Source organism: Ovis aries, chromosome 2, assembly GCF_016772045.2.
Source record: "Ovis aries strain OAR_USU_Benz2616 breed Rambouillet chromosome 2, ARS-UI_Ramb_v3.0, whole genome shotgun sequence".
Taxonomy (NCBI): Eukaryota; Metazoa; Chordata; class Mammalia; order Artiodactyla; family Bovidae; genus Ovis; species Ovis aries.
The window spans coordinates 113,994,971-114,021,341 of NC_056055.1; the positions used below are offsets into that span (position 1 = coordinate 113,994,971).

General features: G+C 45.3%; 1 protein-coding gene across 1 annotated transcript in view; it reads right to left on the bottom strand.

The window, feature by feature from the left end:
* The window catches only part of CYFIP1 (cytoplasmic FMR1 interacting protein 1), a 105,233-nt gene that overhangs the window by 62,522 nt on the left and 16,340 nt on the right, over positions 1 to 26,371 (bottom strand). The window contains 7 exon segments of the mRNA XM_042243577.1: positions 5,803 to 5,931; positions 6,021 to 6,117; positions 9,645 to 9,826; positions 10,655 to 10,756; positions 10,943 to 11,020; positions 11,666 to 11,755; positions 11,831 to 11,953. Coding sequence (XP_042099511.1) covers positions 5,803 to 5,931; positions 6,021 to 6,117; positions 9,645 to 9,826; positions 10,655 to 10,756; positions 10,943 to 11,020; positions 11,666 to 11,755; positions 11,831 to 11,947 — 795 coding nt within the window. The 5' untranslated portion in view covers positions 11,948 to 11,953.

Here is a 26,371-nt window from a genome sequence, read left to right on the forward strand (position 1 = left end):
CTTTCTCTGCCTGACTTATTTCACTTAGCATAATACTAAGTACATTCACAAATGGTAAGATTTCATTTTTTATGGCTGAACAACATTCCATTATATCTAAATATATAGCTATACTGATATATATTACCTTCTCATGCATCTATCAATGTACACTTAGGCTTTCATGTCTTGGCTATTGTTAACAATGCTGCATATACCTTTCTTAATTAGTATTTTTCTTCATGTAACTATCCAGAAGTGGAATTGCTGGATCTTATGGTAGTTTTTTTTCATTCTTTGAAGAACCACCATATTGTTTTTGGTCGTGGCTGCAGCAATTTACATTCCCACCAGATTTCAAACTGTACCAGCAATTCCCTTTTCTCTAAACGCGCTTGCTAGCAATTGTTATCTCTAGTCTTTTTGACAATATCCATTCTGACAAGTGTGAGATGATACTTCATTGTGGTTTTGATCTGCATCTCCCTGATGAGTAATATTGAGCATCTTTCCATGTAGCTCTTGGTCATATCTAGGTCTTCTTTGTAATTAATGCCTATTCATATCCTCTGTCCATTTTTACATTTTTTTTCACATTGAGTTGTTCAAGTTCTTTCTACACCTCAGATATTAACCCTTCGTTGAATATACTGTTTGCAAATACCTTCTTCATTCAGTACGTGGTCTTTTCATTTTGATAGTTTCCTTCGAAGTTTTTGAGTTTGATGTAGTCCCATTTGTTTATTTTTGCCTTTACTTCCCTTTTCTGAGGAGACAGATCAAAAAAAATATATGTTGCTAAAACTGATAATGTCAGAGAGTTTTCTTCCAGGAATTTTATGGTTTCAGGTCTTAACAATTAAATCTTTAATCCATGTTGAGCTTGTTTTTATACATGGTGTGAGGGAGGAGCCCAGTTTTCCCAGCACCACTTATTAAGAGGCTTTTTCCCTGTCACGTTCTTGTTTCTTTTGTCATAGATTAATCGCCCATTAAGTGTGAGTTTATTTCTGAGCTCTCTGTTTCACTGATCTGTGTCTGTTTTTGTGCCATACCATCCTGTTCTGAATTTGTGGTATAGTTTGAAATCAATTACATCAAACTGGAGTGTGATACCTCCAGTTTTGTTCTTAAAGCTTTCTAAGATTGTTTTGATTAACTGGGGTCTTTTCTGTATCCTTACAAATGTTATAATTATTTGTTCTAGTTTTGTGGAAAATGCCAATGGTACTTTGATAGAGGTTGCACCAAAACTGCAGATTGCTGTCGGTAGTATGGGAATTTTAATGACATTAATTTTTCCAATCCCCAAAACAAAACAGATCTTTCCATTTGTTCATGTTGTTTTCAATTTCTTTCAACAATGTCTTATAATTTTTTCAGAGTCCAGGTTTTTTACCTCCTTGGTTAGATTCATTCCAAGGTATTTTACTCTTTTTGATGCAACTGTAAATGGGATTCTTTTAAAAATTTATCTTTCAGATAGCTTGTTGTTGGTATATAGAACCACAATGGATTCCCATACATTATTTTACATCCAGCAACTTTACTGAATTCACGTATTAGTTCCAAAAGCTCTTTGTGGGTATCTATCATGGCATCTGCAAACAGTAACAATTTTACTTCTTCCTTTCCAATTTGGATTCCTGTAATTTCTTTTCTCTCTCTGACTGATGTGGCCAGGACTGCCAATGCTATGCTGAATAAAGGTGGTGAGAGTGAGTGGGCATATTCTTGTTTTGTGCCTAATCTTAAAGAGAATACACTTTCCCTGCTCAGTGTGACGCTAACTGTGGGCTTGTCATACACAGCCTTTATCATGCTGAGGTATGTTCCCTCTATATCCACTTTGTTCAGATTCTTTATCAAAAATGGATCCTGAATTTTGTCAAGTTTTTACCACATTTGCTGAGGTAGTCATATGATTTTTATTTTTCAATTCATTAATGTGTTATCACATTAATTGATTTACAGTTATTGAATTATTCTTGCATCCTTGGAATAAATCCCAGTTGATCATGGTGTATGATCTCTTTAATGTACTGAATTTGGCTTGCAAATATTTTGTTGAGGATTTTTGCCTTTATGTTCATCCATGATATTGGACTGTAATTTTTGTGTGTATCTTTGTCTGGTTTGCTATCAGAGTGATGACGCCTTACAGAATGAGGTCAAAAGCTTTCCTTCCTCTTCAATATTTGTGGTAGGGGTGGGGATATTTTGAAGATAGTTGTTAACTCTTCCTTAAATGTCTGGTAGAATTCACCAGTAAAGCCATCTGTTTCTAGGCTTTCATTTGTTGGAAGTTTTTTGATTACTGATTCAATTTCATTAGTGGTAATCAGTCTGTTCATATTTGTTTCTTCCTGATACACCTTGGTAGAATGTACATTTCCAGCAATTTATCCATTTCTGGGTTGCCCACTTTATTGGCATAACTGTTCATAGTGATCTCTGTGGACCTTTTGTATTTCTGTGGTGCTAGCTGTAACTTTTCATTTCTGATTTAGTTTGGGCCCTCTTGCTACTTTTCTTGAGGAGTCTAACTAAAAGTTTATTGATGTGTCTATTTTTTGAAAAGCGAGCTCTTTTACTCTTTTCCATTATTTTTAGTCACTATTTCATCTATTTTTCACTCTAATCTTTATTATTTCCTTCTACCAACTTGGGGTCTTGCTTATTCTTTTGCTAGTTCCTCTAGAGGTAAGTTTAGACTGGTTATATGAAATTTTTCTTGTTTCCTGTAGTTTATATTGCTATACTTCCCTCTTAGAACTGCTTTTGTTATGTCCCACAGATTATGGAACACTGTGTTTCTGTTTTCATTTGTCTCCAGGTATTATTAAATTCCTTCTTTGATTTCATTAGGGACTCCTTAGTTCTTTAGTAGCATATTGCTTAGCCTCCATGTGGTTGTGTTTTTTTGGATTTTCTCTTATAGTTGATTTCTAGTCAGAGAGAAGCTGAAGCTCCAATACTTTTGCCACCTGACACGAAGAACTGACTCATTGGAAAACACCCTGATGCTGGGAAAGACTGAAAGCAGAAAGAGAAGGGCACGTCAGGGAATGAGATGGTTGGATGGCATCACTGACTCTATGGACACGAGTTTGAGCAAGCTCCAGGAGCTAGTGATGAACAGGGAAGCCTGGCGTGCTGCAGTCCATGGTATCGCAGAGTTGGACACAACTGAGCGACTGAACTGAACTTGCTTCTTTACAGCCTGGCATCAACTTTTCCTCCTTACTGATGTAACTTTGGTCTGGCATCCACTTCCAGTACAGTCCTGTCTCATCTACATTACAAACCTGCTCTGGTAAATATAAGCCTTCATCAATAATTTCTCAAAGCATTTCGGGAAATTCCCAGGCAGCTACCCTATCCGCACTAGCTATCTCACCATTTGCTTTTATGTTGTAAAGGCTGACTCTAACCTTGAACTGATGAAACTAGCCATGGCTGGCATTAAAAGATGCACCCTCTGATTCGTTACTGTGGTTCTTCCTCCAGTCTTCACAAAGGCTTTTAGCTTTCTTTTGAAGCAGCATTGAGTGGTTGACCCTGCATCTACACACTGAGAAGTTCCTCCATCTCCTCTATCATTTTTCTACACTTCTTCAACACTACTGTTGACATCACAGGCACAGCAAACATTTCATGACTTCGTCCTTGTTCTTTAGAATTGCACTGTTAAGTCTTTGTTTTAGTCTATTTTGTCTGATATAAGTATTGCCACCCTAGCTTTCTTTCCATTTCCATGAAATATCATTTTCCATCCCCTCACTTTCAGTCTGTTTTTAGATCTAAAGTGAGTCTCTTAAAGGCAGCATACATATGGGTCTTATTTTTTAACCCATTCAGCTACTATATGTTTTCGACTGGAGCATTTAATCCACTCACATTTAAATTAATTATTGATAGGTACTTCCCTAGTGGCTCAGCAGTAAAGAATCTGCCTGCCAATACAGGAGACCCGGGTTCAATTTCTGTGTCAGAAAGATTCCCTGGTGAGGGAAATGGCAACCCACTCCAGTATTTTTGTCTGGGAATTCCCATGGACGGGAGCAGCCCACAGTCCATGGAGTCACAATGAATCAGACACAATTAGCAACTAAACAACATGCTTATTGCCATTTTATTCGTTGTTAAGCTCTTCAGTTTTTCATAGTTCCTTTTCATTCCTTTTTCCTTCTTTTGCTGTCTTCCCTTGTGATTTGATGAGTGTCTTTAGTGTTAGGTTTAGATTTCTTTCTCTTTTTTGTGTATCTGTTATAAATTTTTGGTTGTGGTTATCATGAGGTTGATATATAGCAGCCCATATATATGTATATATATGATTATTTTAAGTTACAATCTCTTAAGTTTGGACTCATTCTAGTAACTCTGCATTTTTACTCCCCTACCAATGCTTAATGTTTTTTTACATTATGTTTTATATCTTTTCTGTATCCCTTAACTATTTATTATGAATATAGGTGATTTTACTACTTTTGTCTTTTAACCTTGCTACAAGTTGATCTACTACTTTTACTGTTTATTTGTCTTTTCCAATGAGATTTTTCTTTTCATAATTTTAATATTTCTAGGCTTGCTAAAAAGTATTTTTAAAAGCCCCTCAGAAATTAATAGTTAGCGCTTCACATGGAGCTTTTTTATGTCACTTCTTGTTTCCTCTTATGTGTATACACATCAGTTCCACCTCTCCTCAAGCACAAGGCAATAATAAATGTGAATTTCCAAAAGCACCTATTGCCAGGGGGCTCTTGTACCAATAGGTGCAAACAGAATGTTTCCAGTATCATAAAGCACTCCACTGGACAGCGCCCTTTTTCCCTGACCCCTCCAGGCTGTTCTCCTACGTGGAAGAAATCCTGGAGCTGGGCCCACTTGCTTGGGCCAGCAGGACATCCAGCACAGGGTCCCACATGAAGGGACCTCTATGAAGGTAGACAGCAGAGTGAAGAGAATGGCAGAACCATCTCCTCAGAGCTGCTCAGTTTTCCTGGGTTCTCTCCAATGTACACATTATTAAACTTTCATTTGATTTAAAAAAAAACAAACAAACAACAACTCATTTTCCCAATGAGAAACATCATTGAAAACCTCCCCAATTTGAAATAGAGTAATAATGAGGAATATGTTAAATGGCATGATTCTTGAACAACAGAAGTCTACTGTAATCATGGTGACGTGCATGTGTGCTAAGTCACTTCAGTCACGTCCAACTCTTTGCAATGCTATGGATTCTTGTAGCATGCGAGGTTTCTCTATTCATGAGATTCTCCAGACAAGAGTGTTGGAGTGGGTTGCCAGGCCCTCCTGCAGGGGCTCTTCCCAACCCAGAGATCAAAGCTGCGTCTGTTACGTCTGCTGCACTGGCAGGCAGGTCCTCTGCCACTAGAATAACCCGGGACGCCCAATCATGGTGACACAGTATACTAAATTCCTAGGAACTACATCCCTGCCAAGTAAAATCTGGCACAATCTCTGCTACAGGAAGCTTTACGCTGAGAAAAGTTCTTGACCAAAACCTCCTTATCTACAAGCACCTTCTCCAGGGATGGACATGAGACCTACCTGGCACTGGGCTCAAGCTTGGGACACACTCAGGGGAATATGTCAAGGATTTGTAGTGCAATCTCCATGTAAGGTGGAAGATGCTATATCCACACACACACACACACACACACACACACACACACACACACACACACACACGCATGAGAGAAAAGGCTGGCAAAACAATCATCAAGTTCATTTTGATGACAAGAAGGCTGCCCCTTTCTCATGGTGCTGTTGGCAGTCTTCCCTCAACACACGTACTTTGAGAAGCATGTGTTTCTCACTGGGCGTCAGGTACATTCTATTTTCATAGTAATCCACACAGAGATTCACAATGTCTGCTAGGAGCTCTTCATAACCAGAAATCACTTCCAGCTGCTGCTGCAGAGACTAAAACACAGGGTGAGATCGATGTCACTGACCACTCTCTGCCCCTCAGCCCCCTGGGAATGTGCCCCATCAGCCAGAGTGTGAGTTACTTGTGTGATCTTGTTGTGGTTGGCCAGGAACATGGACAGATTCTGTGATTCCTGGATGGACTGTGGATCTGCCATTTTACGTAAAAACTGAGCAGCCCTATAAAAGAGGGGGAGAAAAGGTTAATCAACCAACATGCTTAATGACACTGAAAAAAAAAAAAAGCCTGGCAAAATCATAATTACTCTACTACTGCTACAGTTATCTGTAGACATGTGCATCACAGACACTGGTTTCAATTTCAGCCTCCTCCAGCTTCTCCCCTGCAATGTGGACAGCTCATGACCCCACTGTCCACAGCTGACAGACTTCCTCAGAGACGTGGCAGTACCACTCACAGGCTTTCCTGAAGGGCACCGACACAACGGCCTCTCACGCTGGCTCCCTACCCCCAAGTCTGAAAAAGGCTGACACTCCGTCCGTGAGTCCAGTGCTGAGTGACAGCACCGTTTAGGTTCTCTGCTGGGAAACTTTTGGGCAGCCAAACCTCCCACCAGTCAGGGACCACACCACACACAGTTCTGTGCCAAAGGTCTGAGACAAAATCCTGACTCCACCACCAATTTGCAGCTCCATCTTGGACAAACCTAAAGATCTGGTACCAAGTCTAACATGAGCGGTGGGTTTTCCCACACCATCAAGCAACATTCTAATACCAGCTGGGTGGCCTGCAATGAACTAAACTCTGACACTGCTGGAAGACAGCATCAGACCCCAGGAGTAGGGCAATGTATGGGAGAAGAATGGGGGCTTCCACGGCCTCTCCAATCACCACTCCACCAAACTTCCACATGTTCACCAACCTGGAAGCTCTCCAAACCCTGTCCTTCAGGGTTTTTAATGGAAGATTCCTCATATAAACATGTTTGATTAGATTACTGGATGCTGACGATGGGTTCAACCTCTAACCCCTCTCTCCCCACTGAGGTCAGGAGGGTAGGACTAAAAGTTCCAACCCTCCAGTCCCAGGGCTGATTCCTCTGGTGATCAGCCCCATCCTGAGGGTACCTAAGGGCTTTCCAAAATCACACTAACATAACAAGAGAAACTTTATGCTTTCATCACAGGAAATTCCAAGGGTTTTAGGAGTTGTGCCAGAAATGAGGATGAACATACACTTCTTATTATAAATCAGTACATACCCCCTGAACTCTCCTGACCCTCACCATATCTGGAAAGCAAGACCTCATGGGCTGACAGGGGAATGGTGGACACAGAAGGACCTGTACGCTGAGGTCCAACAGTCCTGCACAACATGGGCCGAGTCTCTAGTTTTTACAAAGCGGTATGAAAGCACGTGAGAGGACTCTGCACATCTAGGGCTTCCCCAAAAAAGTTTAGGACCTGTCTGTACAGCCTAGAACCTTGAGGGTTTCACTAAAGAAAAGCTTTCATGGCAAAGACTGGTAACCCACCCCAACTGTCATTTCCTTTCCTTCCTGCTTCGAGATAAGCCCTGAATTTCTGTAGTGCAGCAACGTGCCTCATCTCCACACTGGGATCAACTGCTCAGCCATGAGATACAACGCAAAACTTTGTAAGGCACTTGAAAGTTTACTCATAAGAGGTATTGTAGGGCCTTCAACTCTCTTTCCTTCCTGTTGACCTGAATGCAGAGATGACACCTGGAGCTCAAGCAGCCATTCTGGGCTACAAGGCTGGAGCCCTGGTTCCTGAACGGTCTGGAACCCACTTAGCTGCAGGCCACCTACATCAGGACATTCCAGGTGAGAAATAAACTGTAATCTTGCTTATTTCTATAAGTTTTTTTTTAATATATGTATAAAATAATATTAACTGGTATGTTTATATTCTTTTTAAAAGAGTGTATAGTGTTTACTTTATTGATTTGAGTGATTGTTGAAGCTGCAAGAATGGAAATTAAGAAAAGGACCAAAAATACCTGTTTTTATATTCCTTAAGCCTCACCATGACAATATGGGTTATCTGGAACTTACACTTAGCAGAAGTTGTAACTACCAGCTACGTGCAAATAAAGTGTTTTTTGATTTTTTTTTTTTTTTTAATAAGCATTTTGAATGTTGACCGTGAGTGTGAGGGCTGGGGATGAGTAAGGGTTATTGCCTGGGAAAGTGAACCAACAGATTGTCCATAACAGAAATCACAGCAACAGAATGCTGGAAGGATGAGGGGTGCCTCAGCCATCTTCTGTGCTCAGGGGAGCCTAGGGGGCGGCAAAGATGGTGGGCAACTTCTGAAGGGGGTGCCCAGGGGCCCTCCAATGGCCTTCCACAGAGCAGTCCCATCTTTAAACTGTTTTCCAGACTGGGCTTTGAAATAAAGGTGCTACTACTAGAAGAGAGAGAAAAGAAACCTTTTTAAAATGAAAAACTACCGGTGCTGTCTACCTCCCCATTTCCCTGATAAAAGGCTGACAAAGCTGATCAAAATCATGCAACAAGTGATTTGTGTCATCAGGAGCAGAAGCTGTCCTCCTGGACTGGGAAGCTCAGAAGCCCCATGCTCCACCAAGAGTCCCACACACTTGAAATCCCCGAACACTGGCATCAGATGGAAGCAACTCCAGACTCTCCTACTGGAGAGGAGTTAACAGGACAATTCAAAAGATGTTGTCATTCTGAAGATCTACGCTTGCATGCAGAGCCGACTCGGTGAATGGAACACCTGAACTTGTTTCACACGAGCAAGGCTTGAAGTCTGGGAGATCTAGCTCCACCCCCACTGCTGACCCAAGCTCAGATCTGTTTCATGCTGCATCTCAAGTTGATTTCATTTTAAAGACACAGCACTAGGGTTCAGGGTAGGCTGCCCCCAAATATGCCACTGTGGCATACTGATTTATTCTGGATTAGTTACTTAAATAGCTGCAGCAAGTACATTCTGACCTCCTCTGTGCCCCTGAAAGCAGGAAAGAAACCTCCCACATGAAAGGTAACCTCCCTGTACCAGGAGGTCAGGAGGCATCCTCATCACCAGAGGCTGTGTGAACAACCTTCCTACCTCCTCACTCACTGACCAGGCCAACTCAAACTTCTCTGTCTTATCAATTCTTCACAGGTTACTTCTTTGTTTAAAAGGTTACTTCTTTGGGTCTCATATTTGGGACCCCCCCCCCCCATACTTATTAAATTAAATTTGTTTTGCTCTTCTTAGTTTCTGCTTTTTTCAAGGGAATTCTCAGGCAAGAACCTAGAAGGGCACAGGAGAAATTACTTTCCTTTCTCTACAAATGAAACCACAGCCTATTCAGATGCAAAGTAAATCTCTTCTAAGTCAATTGTATAGCTAAGATTCATTGTCTAACAAAGGAAACAGAAGTCAGCATCTCATTCCAGCCAACTTGCCTTAACAGTCTAGGGCACAGACTTTCCCTAGAGGGTTGGTTACAGGACAGCTGCTCTGGTCTACCCGCCACCAACGTACTCAGTCTTACAGACACACTGCTGTGACGTGCCCACCTAGCCCAGATGCGCAGGCTCACGGCAGCACACTGTCCTCTAGGGTGATGGGAGTCCAGAGCCCCCTCCACACACAGGACTACCAGAGTGCTTCGTAGGGCTCGTGATCTGTCTCAGGCCCAAGAATGGCCCTTGCGGGTGCCGCACCCGCCTTGCAAAGGCGCCTGGGAGCCCAGGCGCGCTCACCTCTTGTAGGCTGAGTGGTCATTCTTCACACTGCACTTCATGTTCTTCAGCTCGTCCAGCACAGCAAACATGTTGATGAACTTGCCCAGGGTGATCAGGTAGGCTTCGGACACGAAGTCCTTCCTTCTCTCCGCGTGGCACAGGCGCCTCACCTCCCCACAAAAACGCTCAATGGCATTTCTCTGTGCAGAGGAAGCAGGGACAAATACACTGCTTTCAGGGACGGGCCAAGCCCAGACTCAGCTCCAAGCACAGGGTCCAGACTCACACTACTCGCTGATGAAATGCCCAACCAACAGGTGCATTATTTACAGCTCAGATAAAGAGGCATAGAAAGCGATTTCCACCTGTCTTTGCTCTCTAACAATCATCGCCGACTTTGCACTTTAGCAACTATGTCCCCAAAGTAAAAGAATTTTGTTGACTACTCCGGCAAAGTTACTGAGCAAAATGCTGCAAAAGAACATCTGTAAAGCAGATTGCTTTAGCTTTCAGAGTTGAAAAAGGGAGTGGGAGGATTTCCACTTGACAATTTTTCAAGATAAAACAAAAACTCATCATCTAAGGAGTTCTATCTTCTCTGTTTGCTAAAGGAATCTGCAATAAAAAAAAACAACACGCATTTCTAAAGTACGTCTTTAAAAATCCAGGAAGCCCCCTCCTGTAACCACCCTGCCTAACCCAAGGGCCAGAAGGAGTTAAGACCAGGGTGAAGCCCACCAGAGCAGACAATGGGATGAAAACATGTGAAAACCAGATGAATTCAAAGTACAAGCATACTGATAGAAAGCAGTCTTCATGCAGGAAATACAAAGTCACTCTCAAGGGAAGGAGAGAAGTGAAACATAAAAGCAGCATTTATTCTGAAACAGCCAGTCAAGCTTTAGCCTTGTGACAGGTTTAGTTCCCTTTGGCCTCAAAGCTGTTGTGAGGGTCTGAATTTACATGCCGTAAATGTGCCAGCACCCCACTCTCTGCACTAAACCCCTGGGATTATTGCACCGTTTTACCTGGAAGTACATAAAATTCATCAGTTTCGTGACCTCAGGCTCAAGGACCTCCACGGTTTTCTCATAAATTTCAACTCTGTTAGGCTGTTCGTTACATTTCACCTGGAAGTAAACAAGCATGACAGAGAGAGGCTTCAACCCAGAGAATGTGAGGAGTTGCTGGAGAAGGGCAGATCAGAAGCGGGGTGTGGTGTGACGGGCAGGAAAGCCTGGAAGGGATGAGGCCTGGTCTGTCTGGAGTGGGGTGTCGCCAGCGGGGGTGGGGTGGGGTCTGGCTGGGACCGGCACCTGTGGGATGGCCCGAGAGCAGCTTCTCCAGGTGTACAGCATGACAGCATATTCTTGGCCTTCCTCCAGCATCTCATTCTGCAAGGGTACACCAGGCAAATCAAAGGCAAGCAAATCACAAAGGCAGGCAATCAAAGTCACAAATTGCTAACATATACAGCCATAAACCAGAGGGAAAGGCCAGGAAGCTGACTACAGTCTGAAAGTATTTTTAAGATGCGTTAAAATGCTCACAAGGTTTGATCTAATAACTTCACTTGTACAAATCTAGCCGGGGAAAATAAGTATGTATTTAGGAAGATATTCATCATCGAACTTATTATAAAAAAGCACAGCAAACTAAGTAAACATGCAAAAATAGTTAAATTTTGAACACTTACCAAACGGACTAGACAGCTATTAAAAATTACTTCATCTGGTGTAATTTAATGACATATCAAAAGTTCATTAAATTATTAATATACATAGTTATAACAACAATGCAATTCACTTCTGCAATCTGAATCCCATATGGGTGTGTGCCTGGTATGCTTGAGCACAAGTATAAACAAAGGAGAGTGGGCATGCTGATGCTGACAAAGGTTTTCTCTGGGCCACAGAAGCCAGATTTTTAGAAAGAGCATGCACTGTTCTTAGCTATAGAATAATACCAAAAAAAAAAAGACATTTGCCATTCAGATGTAGCAAACCCCTGCCCTCCCACTGAGGAAACCATGTAGTTACCATGCTAGAATGGACAGTTGCTTGTTCAATGTATCTTGCAATGCCGGTAACAAATGCATTTCTGTCTTCAAAATTAGTGTTGAAATTTGGCTGGAAGGAAAAAGAAAACCATCACATGGAGGTCAGCACCACAGGTCACGTGTCCTGCAGCTGTGCAGCACCCACCTGGTAGAGCAGTGAGGACGGTGGGGGCTCGATGCAGGGCTGCTGGTCAGGCAGAGGCAGCTCTTCCAAGAGGTCCACGTTAGACAGCGCATCCTCCAGCGTCACCTGGGCTGCCATCCTGGCCTAGGACCAAACACAAAGCCCCCTGTGCTGTGAGGAAGGGCATGACAGTCCCTCCAGGGTGGGGTACTTAGGGTCCTGCTCCCCTGTGCCTTCTTCTTAGGGAGCTGGGGATGGCAGAGGCATCTTAGACTGTCCCTGGGGCCTGGCGTCTCTCTCAGGCCTCATCAACAGGGGAGTCACAACACAGCTGCTGCTGGTCGTGGTATAGGGCACAAGGGCCAACACACGTGCCATGGCTTGCTGCCACCCTCCCACCTCTGGGCCATCATCCTGGAGGGCTCTCCGCGAGGGTATGACCACCCCTTCACTGAGCTGGGGGCAGGAACAGTTCCTCCCGTACTACGTCTGTCCTCAGGAGGCCAGCACAGCCTCCGATGGGCAACAGCGCTTCCAACCAATGACACTTCCCAGGGGCGTCCTCCAAGCAGGGCCACATGCTCGGGATGAAGATGCACAAAGCCAGTGCCCTGACTCCACGAATACAGGACAGCCTGCCGGGGCCAATAAGGTGAGGGCCTATGGCCAAGGAAAGGAAAAAGGGAGAGGGCTACTGGCAGAGGACTGAGAGCCTGAACTCTCACTGCCATACAGGAGCACAAAAAAGGAGACGGACTTCATCTGATACATCTGTGCTGGCTCCAGAAGGGAGGCGTCAACATACTCCAGCTTGCCTCCCGCTGAATGTTGCTGTGATCCTTCATGGGCCTCAGGGAGCAACTCTAACTCCAGATGGACATGTGAAGCAGCCCTGACCCCAGCAGGATACGTGGGCAGCTACATGGTCAGCTATGTTCATTCTGAGATTGGAAATGACAGCAGGCAGGCTGGGCAAGAACACTGAAAGAAAAGGAAGAGGTGCCCAGCAGCTCCACTCCGCGCTGGGCACCAGACAGGCATGGGTGCGGAAGTATTTGGTGAGGCAGGTTTCCCAAGCCTCAGCATGCTGGTCAGAGGACCAAAAGGGGAACCCCAGGGCACTGGAAAGCCCCAGGGACAGTGTGGAGAGGAAGAAGCGTGGAAGAGCAAGCCCACAAAGTGGGTCAGAAATGTCATCAGGCTCACCCTCAAGCTGCACATGCGTGGATCTGATCCTCACATCCCAAGCCCTGAGACCAGAGCCAGGTCCCAGACGGCCACAGGAGGCACACCCAGGACAGATCCAGAGGGCACTGCTGAGCTCCAAAGACAGGTGTGACACTGCACCATAGTCCAGACAGGACCGGTCAGAACTGTCGCCTAAATCAAAGCAGGCTGTTTGCCAGCTAAAACAAAAACAACATTTCCTAGGATTTCAACAAGACCCAGAGTCTCATACTATAATATCCAAAATGTCCAGCTGCAATCCGAACTACTCAGTAAAGAACCAGTAACGTCAGCTCCTGCGGGAAAAGATGAGCAACAGACACCAATGCCAAATAATACAGATGCTACAAGTATCTACCAGACTTAAAGTACCTGCTATAAAAATGCTCTAAACAAACATGGCACTCCTGAACTGAACAAAAAAACTGAAAGGCACAAATAAATAAATAAATAAATAACTGAATGGAAATTTAGAACTAAAAAATACATCATCAAAAAAATCTACAAATAATAAATGCTGGAGAGGATGTGGAGAAGAGGGAACTCTCTTGCACTGTTGGTGGGAATATAAATTGATACAGCTACTATGAAAAAGAATATGGGGAATCCATAAAAAACTAGGAACAAAACTACTATATGGCCAAGCAATCCCACTACTGGGCATATACCCTGAGAAAATCATAATTTAAAAGGATACTTGTACCCCAATATTCACAGCAGCACTATTTACAATAGCTAGGACATGCAAGCAGCCTAGATGTCCCTCGACAGATGAATGGATAAAGAAGCCGTGGTATGTACGTACAATGGAATATTACTCAGCCATAAAAAGGACCAAATATGAATCAGTTGAACTGAGGCAGATGAGCCTGGAACCTATTATTCAGAGTGAAGTAAGTCAGAATAACACATCATCATATATTAACACATATATATGGAATCTAGAAAAATGGTACTGATGGACCTATTTGGAGGGCAGGAATAGAGACACAGACATAGAGAACAGACTTGTGGAGACAGAGGGGAAGGACAGGGTGGAACAAGCTGAGAGAAGAGCCCTGCCATATATGCACTACCGTGTACAGAGGTAGCTAGCGGGAAGCAGCTATACAGCACAGGCAGCTCCGCTGGGTGCTCCGTGATGACTTGCAGTGCTGCGGTGGGGGTGGGGGTGGCAGGTCAAGCAGGAGGGCATGCATGTATACACATGGCTGATTCATGACGCTGTATTCCAGAAACCAATACAACACTGCAAAGCAATCACCCTCCAATTAAACATAAACTTAAAAACTACAATACTGAAATTTAATGAACTCCCCACATGAGCTTAAAAGCAGAGGAAAGATTCAGTGAATTTGAAGACAGAGCAACAGAAATAAGCTAATTTGAATGACAGAGGGGAAAAAAAGATTTAAAAAAATGAAGAACCTTGAGGACCTCTGGAACAAGAGAAAACTATCTAACACTGTCTCATAAAAATACAAGAACAAACTGGATCAACAGTTGAAAACACGACTAAAAACTGCAAATGTGGCCCTTTGCAAATGTGTCTGCAGATTCAAGAAGCTCAGCAGACCCCAAACAAGACAAACCTAAAGAAATCCCTACCCAGACAGATCACAGTCACACTGCTGAAAAATAAAGACAATGAAAAAATATCTTTAAAATAGCCTGAACAAAGTGGTTCATGACCTAGAGAACAATAATTTGTGAGAAATAAATTTCCATTGTTTATAAGCCAAAAAGAGAGAGACGGACAGGGAGGGATCTAAGAGGACTTAAATAATAAAATGCAGACCTAAACCCAAACATATCAATAATTAGGTTTATCAAAGTAAGTTGAAACACACCAATTAAAGACAGAGATTTTCAGAATGGATTTAAAAACTCCTGACCCAAGCCTATGCCAGCTGTAAGAAACTCATTTCAGACATAATGACACAGGTAGCTGACAGTAAACGGGGAAAAGAGAAACCAAGCAAGACTAGTCAAAGGAAGCTGGACTACTCAAGTGTCAGAGAGAGCTGGCTTCCAGGCAGGAAATGCCCAGGGATAAAGAGCGGGGTGCACAACGGAAGATCATTCAGAGAGGAAACAACCACGCTCAGTGTGAATGACTAACATGAGAGGGTCAAACCAGGCAAACGCAGGCAGCTCCGAAAGCAGAAGTAACTCCGCCCTGGAGACGGCAACAGCTCTCAGCCAGCAACCAGAGATCAGCGGGACGCGGAGGACAGACACCAAGGGAGCTGAGGCCTGAACTCCTCGCCCAGCCCGACAACAGCACAAGGTCCATTCTGCGTGGTTCTCACCATCCACGTTAATGTTAAATATAGCAGTTGTTTTTCACAGCAATGAAAAAATCTCCCTTTTGTTACCAACTTCCTTCTGTCATCACAACTTCCTATTCCACACACTCAAGAAAGGAGTGCATCCAGGACAGGGGTGCACAGAGCCAAGTCTTCCTCCTGGTCACTGCCCTGCAGAGCCAGCGCAGGGGCCCCAGCGGGGCCCATACAGGGCACCTCAAGGCTGACGGCCTCCAAGGAGCCAGGCTGCCCAACAAGGTCCCTGTGGTCCCACAGGGCTGCCTGGCCTTACCTCTGTGCCTCTCACCTCCACAGGTCAAGCCAACCACCCAGGAACAACCACGCAGCCCACATGTCCAGTTGCCCTAGCTTTCCACTCAGTGCCCATGGGACCCGCTTCCTCCCCACCCTCTTTGCCCAGGACAGGCCCGGAGCACCCAATGACAGAAGAGGTGGTGCAAGAGAGCTGGAGAAAGGCTCTGTGACACACTTGGGTCACGCCCTAGGAAAAATGCCAAATGTTCAACTTATTTCAAATCAGTGTTTAAGGACACTTTTGTTTGCTGTGGTTTATATATACAATGGAATATTATTTGGTCTTAATGAGGAAGGAAATCCTGACACATGCAAGAACACGAATGAGCCTGAAAGTCATGCTAACGGAAATAAGCCAGTCACAAATGGAAGAGCACTGCACGACCCCACTCAGAGGAGGGAGCCAAACTCAGCGAGGAAGTAGAACAGCGGCGACCCCGGGGCTGGAGAAGAGGAGACTGGGGAATTGCTGTCTCATGGGCACAGGGTTCCAGTGTGGGAAGATGGGAAAAGTTCTGGAGATGGACGGTGGTGACGTTTAAAATGGCAAATTTTATGTTCTGCATATTTTACTACAATTAAAAATTAGGATAAAAAACTCAGTATTTATGGCAGATAAATCAGAAAATAAAGAAAAAGTAAAGGAAATTATCCATAAGCCTCTGATCCTTTACAGAAACAAGATGATACGTTATTCTGCAAGCTGCTTTTCCCTTCCGACTTTCATAAAAACACTGAAGTTGTTGAACATTCTCTCACAGCATCCTTTAATCTTTGTGTGAACTTCCAGTCAAGGCTCTCTTATCACACACAGAGGCTCTTTCCTAATTGCTTCATTTTCTTCTCCGTGCTTTGCGACCATGAACACACCCTACAAACATCCAATTAATTCCAGGGCCACGGGCGCCTCCATGACTCTCCAGCCTGTGCTTCTTTCACAAAGAAGAAGGGGGTGTCTGCCTCATCTGTTAAGGAAACCTGGAACTGTCAGTTCTGAATTCAAGTCCCCAGTCTCCATCTCACCGCTTTGACAACTCACAATTTCACCTCAAGATTCCGTTTAAATCCATGTACTTTTCTCCATTTCTTCAGGGGTGGCCCACTGCCCCAGGAGTAAAATCCACACTCCCTGCCCCTGCTCCAGCCATCCCAAATCCAGGATCTTGCCAGCCTCACCCCCTTCAGCCCACTGGGGCTTCCTCTCAGCACAACACAGGGGCCTTGGGGGCCTGGCCACCCACCGCTCGGCCCTGGGACAGAGCCTCAACTACACCTCAAGGACTGACACACCTCTGCAGTGTCGAAAGCCACAGTGCCAAAGCCCAAGAGTGCAGCAAAAATAACTCATCAGGAGCACACTCAAAACCTCCCCTGCTGCCACGCACGACTTCACAGTTTAACAGCGCGATGACATTTCTGTCTCCCTGGGCTCAGCTCCCTCCACGGCTTGGGGCCTGGTCACAGCAGGATGGCATGTGCCCACAGGCACAGAGGGAAGGTCTTGGGAGGACAAGGTGAGAAGGCGGTGAGAAGGTGGCCGTCTGCAAGTCAAGGGGAGGCACCTCGGAGGGAACCAGCCCTGCTCACACCTTTATCTCAGACTTCTAGCCTCCAGATCTAGGATAGAATACTTATCTATTGCCTAAGCTGCTTGCCAGCAAAGGTCCGTCTAGTCAAGGCTATGGTTTTTCCAGTAGTCATGTATGGATGTGAGAGCTGGACTATAAACAAAGCTGAACACCAAAGAATTGATGCTTTTGAACTGTGGTGTTGGAGAAAGACTCTTGAGAGTCCCTTGGACTGCAAGGATATCAAACCAATCAATCCTAAAGGAAATCAGTCCTGAATATTCATTGGAAGGACTGATGTTGAAGCTGAAACTCCGATACTTTGGCCACCTGATGCGGAGAGCTGACTCATTTCAAAAAGACCCTGATGCTGGGAAAGATTGAAGGTGGGAGGAGAAAGAGACGACAGAGGATGAGATGGTTGGATGGCATCACCGACTCAATGGACATGGGTTTGGGTAGGCTGCAGGAGTTGGTGATGGACAGGGAGGCCTGGAGTGCTGCAGTTCATGGGGTCGCAAAGGGTCAGACACGACTGAGCACCTGAACTGAACTGAAAGCTGCCTGGGGTGTGGTTTTGTTCCAGTTGGGCTTCTCAGGTGGTGTTAGTGGTAAAAACACAAAAAACAAAACTCGCTTGCAACACAGGAGACATAAGAGATGGGGGTGACCCCTAGGTCGGGAAGATCCCACTCCAATACTCTCGCCTGGAGAATCCCACAGACAGAAGAACCTGGCGGGCTATAATCCATAGGGTCACAAACAGCTGGACACGACTGAAGCAACTTAGCACACATATAGCCTGAGCAGACTAACACAGCTAAGACTGAGTTGAGCAGAACTGCCCAGACAGGGCGCCTACCCCCTCGTGCTGACTGGCCACTAAAACCACCCTCGTGCTGGCATTTTTCTGATACATTCATACTTGATGCACAAAAACCAGACTGCTGGGAGCAAAACAAAGACTTCCTGACCCACCAGGGCCTCGGTCTCACAGTCCAGCATCAGGAGCCCCAGTCTGTGACCCGCCCCTCCCACCCCCAGCTCGCCCCCCACCCATCGCATCCTTCCTTCCCATGGGGGTGAAAGCAACGGAGCAAATAGACATTGTCCAGGGTTTCTGTCCTCCAACAACATAAAAGCCAGGTATTTTTCTTCCTTGATTGATTTTTCAACAGCAGTTTTCAACCCTGTTTTTGATTCCTATAGTTTGCCACGGAGAAGGCACTGGCAACCCACTCCAGTACTCTTGCCTGGAAACTCCCATGGATGGAGGAGCCTGGTGGGCTGCAGTCCGTGGGGTCGCTAAGCGTCGGACACGACTGAAGCAACTCAGCAGCAGTAGCAGCAGCAGCAACAGTAGCAGCAGCATAGTTTGCCAAGTTATAAAAATGAATTTAAATATGTTGGGGGAACTGTCTTTTAACAAGCTATTAACTAATTTATTTTGTAAGTTTAAGTTTTTAAAACAAACATTTCAGCTGGGACTCCCCTAACAGTCCAGGGGTTAAGACTCTGTGCCACCCACTGCTGGGGCGCAGACTCACCCCAGTCAGAAAAATAAGATCCTGCATTTGGCCAGAAAAGAAAAGACATGCTGATTTCACTGTGCTGCTGTTTGAGTGTCCCTGACTCGGGGAGCTCTGGGGCTTAGGGGGCACCCGGCTCTGGACAACTTCTCAGTATCCTCCCCACGGGTAGGGTGTGAGGGCACAGAGCCAGAACTGCGAGCTGGTAAACATCTATTTCTGCTTTATTGACTATGCCAAAGCCTTTGACTGTGTAGATCACAATAAACTGTGGAAAATTCTGAGAGAGATGGGAATACCAGACCACCTGACCTGCCTCTTGAGAAATCTGTATGCAGGCCAGGAAGCAACAGTTAGAACCGGACATGGAACAACAGACTGGTTTCAAATAGGAAAAGGAGTACGTCAAGGCGGTATATTGTCACCCTGCTTATTTAACTTCTATGCAGAGTACATCATGAGAAACGCTGGACTGGAAGAAACACAAGCTGGAATCAAGATTGCCGGGAGAACTATCAATAACCTCAGATATGCAGATGACACCACCCTTATGGCAGAAAGTGAAGAGGCTAAAAAGCCTCTTGATGAAAGTGAAAGTGGAGAGTGAAAAAGTGGGTTTAAACTTCAGCATTCATAAAATGAAGATCATGGCATCTGGTCCCATCACTTCATGGGAAATAGATGGGGAAACAGTGGAAACAGTGTCAGACTTTATTTTTCTGGGCTTAAAAATCACTGCAGATGGTGACTGCAGTCATGAAATTAAAAGATGCTTACTCTTTGGAAGAAAAGTTATTACCAACCTAGATAGCATATTCAAAAGCAGAGACGTTACTTTGCTGAGTAAGGTCCGTCTAGTCAAGGCTATGGTTTTTCCTGTGGTCATGTATGGATGTGAGAGTTGGACTGTAAAGAAGGCTGAGCGTCGAAGAATTGATGCTTTTGAAGTGTGGTGTTGGAGAAGACTCTTGAGAGTCCCCTGGACTGCAAGGAGATCCAACCAGTCCATTCTGAAGGAGATCAGCCCTGGGATTTCTTTGGAAGGAACGATGCTAAAGCTGAAACTCCAGTACTTTGCCCACCTCATGCGAAGAGTTGACTCATTGGAAAAGACTGATGCTGGGAGGGATTGGGGGCAGGAGGAGAAGGGGACGACAGAGGATGAGATGGCTGGATGGATCACGGACTCAATGGACATGAGTCTTAGTGAACTCCAGGAGTTTGTGATGGACAGGGAGGCGGGGCGTGCTGCGATTCATGGGGTCGCAAAGAGTCGGACACGACTGAGCGACTGAACTGAACTGGAACCTCGTGCACACTGCACCACCACCCGCCCTGCTTGTTCAGTTATCGCAGTGTCCTGGGCTCCCACAGTTGGGCCCTTGCACTCGGACAGTGGGCCTACACTTACGAGCTCGAGAAGAGGACAGTGGGCAAGGTTACTGGCAAGGCCGAGGTCCAGGATGCTATTCTGTGACACCTTACAACACTTGGAGCCAGTGAGACTCAACTGCTTCCTCCTGCTGCACTCCCTGCCCCTGCCCTTGGGTGAGGGGCCCCTAGGGCCCAGGGGCCTCTTCTGACTCGGCAGACACACCTTCTTGCACCTAAACTCAGGCTCAGCTCTGTGCAGGGCAGGGTTTAAAATCTTGCCTGCATAAGACGACCTTCCCTCTCCCGCCATGCCATGGACCACTGTGTGGAGCTGCACCAAACCCACCCTCCCAGGACCAGCACCACAACAAGTACTTCTGGCCAGGCTTACAAGCAGAGCCAGCTAGTGACCCTTCCTTTAGTCCCTCACCTGGACTTGGAATCTACAAATGACCAGAACTAGGGCCCAATGAAGGTGCCCTAGGAACCTCAGATGGCCACCACACGTAGGCATCAGATGACTCCAAGTGGGACCAGGAGACCCCAAATAGGGGCAAGCAGCCTCAAGTAGGCAGGAGGCCAAGGTTCCTGGTGCCAGGCTAGAAACCACCTGGCTGCTGACCCTCACATGGTACTGTCTGCCCCTCAGCCTAGCTTACCCTGCATCCTCTCAACTAGTCATCCTCACAGTCACCCTTAAGGTGGGGTCATCACGCTCTGACAGCTGAGCAGAGAAAAGCATGGAGCCCAAAGCCACAGGTCAGGGACAGAGTCAGTGTGACCTCAGCAGCAGCGATTTTCACAGGCATGATAACAGTGGTAGAGGAGTCAGCCAGGTCTGAGGGCAGGAGAGGGGCAGCAAGAGCCCAAACCCCCAACCAGCAGTTGGGGCCTAGCGGGCACTGTTGGGGACGGGCACAGGGAGGTGCTAAAAGGACTTCTGTGACTCACAGCAGCCACCACACACTTGAAAACCAGGAACAGTAGATAACAGAACTTGTGTTGTTTAGTAAGTATGGTTTGATGAGAGTAGGTGGGCAGGAAGAAAGGGAAGCCTCCTCTGTTCGCAGGCAGTAACAGACAACGAACCCTTCCCTATATAACTCAACACTTTTTAAAAAGAACACTTAGGCTAGGCTGCAGAGCACTAACTGAAATTAAAGGGGAGAGACTAATTTTCAACCTGGTAGCAAGAGTGGCACCAAAATATTAAAAGGAAAAGAGAAACAAAATGTGTATGTGTTTTCAATAAGCCACCGTGTCGGAGAGGACACAGGCTTCCCCATCAGAACACGGGCTGCAGAGACAAGACGAAACAAAGGAGCAAGACTGAGACAGATGGCTCAGGAGATGGACTCTAGAGGTGAGGCACAAGACAGCGCTGAGACGGGGGAATGCCTGCCCACGGGCCAGGAGCTGGGGACCACGGCCCGTGCTGGTCCAGTCAGACAGGGCAGGGCAGGCAGGAGGCTGTGTCAGCCCCAGACACAGGGAGGGACGGCATCCAGCACAGACAGGGCCCAGGGTCAGACTCAAAGATAAGTGAGGCTGCATCCCAGCCGAACGCCAGGGAGTGGGTGCTTTGCATAGGCTTTAAAATAGAACTGCCAAGGCAGCTTGATGCCAAGGCTGCAAAACATGGTGAAAACAGGAGGGAAAATGCAGAACCAATGGTTCATGCCCATCTACACATCCTGCCTTGGGGCACCCCTGCCTGTGTGTCCTTGTGACCCTTCAAGCCCAAGTAACCTGAGGCAAGAGGATGGTTTGGCTTGGAAGAGGTTCAAGCCCATGTAAACTGAGGCAAGAGGATGGTTTGGCTTGGAAGAGGGTCTCTCCAGCAGCTCCAAACCTGTACTTCTGAAATTTTACAACTGGACTTGTCAAACGGCACAGCATAACCAAACCACAGCAAACTACAAAATGTTTCTAATTGCTTTTCTTCCTCTTCTATATACAAATAATGGTACTTCCCAGAAAATTACATCCAAATTTTTGTGCAGTCTGTTCACATGTAAAACAAATCATCCGAGGAAGAGAAGTATACTTTATTCAACTGTGCCTTTCTATCTTGCATTTTAAAACAATGTATTTTTCCAATTCCAGCTTCTTTCCCCAGATTAAGTGGGATGGGGATAAAGAATGGGGCTGCTATAATCCCTAGGCAAAAAACTTCATAATTAAAATACTAACATCATCTTCTGCCCAAGAAGAAGAGTAGAGCAAATTTCTTTACTACTGAAGAAATTCAGTTGCACAAAATATTAACTTCCATTCTCAAAAGCAGCACCGGTCTCCTGCAGTTACCTCCAAAGAATCACTGCATCAACAGAGAAACAAAAACCAAGTTTGCTTGGAAATCACAATAAGGTGAAGTCTAAGACAGAGCCCCCAGAGGAGGCTTGAGTCTGTCGGTCCTTAGGTCCTGACACTGCTCTCCTGCCCTTCATACTCAGTCCACAGACCTTGGGACAGGGTCTTCTCAAGACAGAGCGGTCTCTCTGCCTCCTGAATGCTTTCTCCCCAGGTTTCCTGTCACTGCTCGACTCAGCCTGACTGGCCCCTTCCCAACCTAGAGCACTCATATGCCACACTCAAGCCTGCCATACTCCTTTTTCATTCCTTTTAACTATGCAAGCAGTACTCTGACCCTGTGGCTCTCCTGCTGACATGCTTACAGTTGCAGGTTTCAAACCATGTGCCCTGGAATTCTGGGGAATCCCTTGCCCCACGATGGCAAGGGAGAGCAGCGCTGCATTTATCCATTTATGAACTGGAATGCCACCTGAGATTTTATGAAAAACTAATCTGAGGCAAATATAAATCAATCAACAAAATGCGGGGCTGGGTGTACGATTCCACAGAATCAGGTCTCAATTGCTGAGATAAAGAGGGTGCGCGCAGCGTGCAGTGCCCACACCGGGCCCAGACTGACGCCCTGTGCTGAGCTCCACCACTCCCGCCACCTCCAGTGGGCCCTTGGGGGAAAACGTTCTGCAGCTGCTGCGCCAGTACAGCCAGCACACAGGTGAGCCCCGTGAGACCAGCTCACTGCAGGGGATGAGGCTGGGACAGTGGGAGCTTGACTTCCTCAATGGTCTGGGACCCTCGTCCACCAATGCCTGACCATTTCTTTGTGATTGCGGTGGACTTCGTCTTTTACATAGACTCCAGTGCATGTTTAAGACACTAAGAAGATGCCAGTAGCAACTCAGCGTGTTCTTTCTAGGATGGAGTAGAGCCTGGCAGTCTCTGGCACTGGGGGTGGTCACACCACAGAGAGGTGCCACCAAACTTCCAAGCAGGCTGGGGGTTCCCCGAAAGGACAGCAAGCCCGCCTCAAGCCTGGCAACCATGCTGAGGGCCCGCCTGCCAGGCGCAGGGACATCCCCACTCACCACAGGGCAGGCCTGGCCCCACAAACATGGACCTAGATGCTTCCTATCCAGGCTCCAGCCATCCCTCCATACTGGAAGGTGGCTCAACCTTGCTTACACAACCTCATAAACCTCCCCAAGAACTCTGACCCAGTAGCCCTTCTGAACCTTCCCTTCATGTGAGCCATCTTATTAATAACAGATTTTTACCTTCTAGATAAAAGTCTAAGATGACCACATCTGGGTAGAAAAGTCCAGTATAATCGGTCCTCCATATCCACAGATGCAAACCCTGGGATACAGAGGACTGACTGTATTCGTGGTACAACTTCTATTTTATATAAATGACTGCGGATTTCAGTATCCACAGAAGTTTCTGGAATCAACCTTTGGTGGATACCAAGGGGTGTCTGTGTTTTCAGATGACTTTCTTGGCAGCACATCCTAAGAGGGGATTCTTTTTTTTCTTTAATTGAACGATAATTGCTTTACAATATTGTGTTGGTTTCTGCCATATATCAACACGAATTAGCCACAGATATACATATATCCCCTTCTTCCAAGAGGGGATTCTTAAATCCCATGAAGGTCTGTCTTCAAAGCTGCAGGAGATGATCCATCAACCCTACTTTTGGCCATTTATCCAAAGGAAACAAAATCACTAATATCGGGACTTCCCTGGTGGTCTAATGACTAAGACTGCGCTCCCAATGCGGCGTGCCGGACTTCGATCCCTGGTCAGAGCACTAGATCCCATATGCCGCAACTGAGGCCCAGGACAGACTGCAAAAAAAGGTATCTGTACCCCATGTTCACTGTAGTATTATTGACAGTAGCCAAGATATATGTGATGCTAAGTGAAACAAGTTAGAGAAAGACAAACACCCTATGATCTTACTTGCCTGCGGAATCTTAAAAAGAAAACAAAGTTCATAGATAGATAATAGATTGGTGGTGGCCAGAGGTGTGGAGTGGGGGCATTGGGTAAGGGGGTCAAAGGCTACAAACCTCTAGTTATAAAAATAAATAAACATGTCATGCAGACGTAATGTATAGCATGGTGACTGTAGTTAATAATACTGTATTGCGTATTTGAAGGTTGCTAAGAAAATAGATTCTTAAGAGTTCTCATCACAAGAAAAAAAATTTTTTGCTAACTAGATGTTAATTAGATGTTAACTAGACGTACTGTGGTGATCATTTCACAATGGATACATACATCAAATCATTATACTGTGTACCTGAAACTAATATAGTGTTGCATGTCGATTATTTCTCAATTCTTAAAAAGCTACAGGTGGATTCAGGTGAGGACCCCCACAGGGTCCCAAAGATACCAGCATGGACAGCATCCGGGGGTCACTTTCATGGTTACAGTTTACTGAGCAGAGCCACATCTAAGTGTGCTTATATATAGAACGGATGATAAATAAGCACCTGCTGCTGCACAGCACGCTCTAACAGCCTACCGGGGAAAAGAATGCAGGCAAAAGAGGAGATATATGCACCTGTATACCCGACTCGCTTCGCTGTACCCCTGAAACGGACACAACATTGTCAATCAAATACACTCCAATAAAAATTTAAAAATAAAGATATTGACTAAAAACTGGAATATTAAAGAATAAAATAAACGTTCTTTGAATTTGTATTACTTTTATTCCTGTGAAGCAATTTGAACAAATTTTTACACAGTAACCCATTTTTTTTTCTTCTGTGACTTGCCAGTTTGGTTTATTTTCCTGTTATTTTTGTCCTTTGAAACCTCACTATTTTCCTCATCAATGGCAGGTACTCACTACACCTCTCTCTCTCATACTATGAGTGAAGGCGCTCAGCCGTATCCGACTCTTTGCGACCCCATGGACTGTAGCCTACCAGGCTCCTCTGTCCATGGGATTTTCCAGGCAATAATACTGGAGTGGATTCCCATTCCCTTTTCCAGGGGATCTTCCCCACCCAGGGATCGAACCCAGGTCTCCCGCCTTGTAGATAGACGCTTTACCGTCTGAGCCACCAGGGAAGTCCATCTCTGATACTAGGGATGTTAAAACTGTGTGAAAGTTGCTGCAAAAATGTTTCCCAGTCAGATTCCTTGCCTTCTTAAGTCACTTACTTTTTTCTTTGAAAACTCAGTTTAAAATATTTTTACCATTATCAACTTTTCAGCCTTTTCCCTTTGGAATCTTTCAGTTACAAATTTATCAAGTAGGGAGAACTCGGCCAGCCCCATGATGCCATTAGGGAGTGAAACAGTTTCTAACTCACAGTCCCTACTTGAGCAAACTGCTGACGTCTGTCAGAAGTCAAACAACTGCCCATCTGAGAAACATTTCTGAGATAGCCGATAATCTCAAGGATTTAACTTGAAAGTAATACGGAGATTCAGAGAAACGTTTCCTAGACTCTGGCCCACTCTCGCTTCGTTATGTTAAAATGATGGCATAAAGACAGGTGAACCACCATCCTGACTGTTACATAGAGCAAATCCCGCCTGGGCATAAATCCCCTGCCTTTTTGTGTATATAAGCTGCACTTCACCTATATATATTCTCAGAAAAGTACTTGTAAAATTCAGTCTTTACAAAAGAGTATCATGCTGTTCTGAACTGTCTGATTTATTTTCTTCACTATTATTAAAAGGAACCACACACTGTCACATACTGCTCTGAAGCACTGTTTTGACAGATATATACTATTCCACTGAATGAATGAATCAATCTGGGTGCCGTCTCCTGAGGTTCCCTAAACAGGGTCTTTGTTACGGTAAACTGTGACGAAAATTGCTGCACACAGGATCAGTAAACTTTTTCTATAAAGGGCCAGAGTTGGCAATTGTTCTGTGGGTTTGCAAAAGAATATC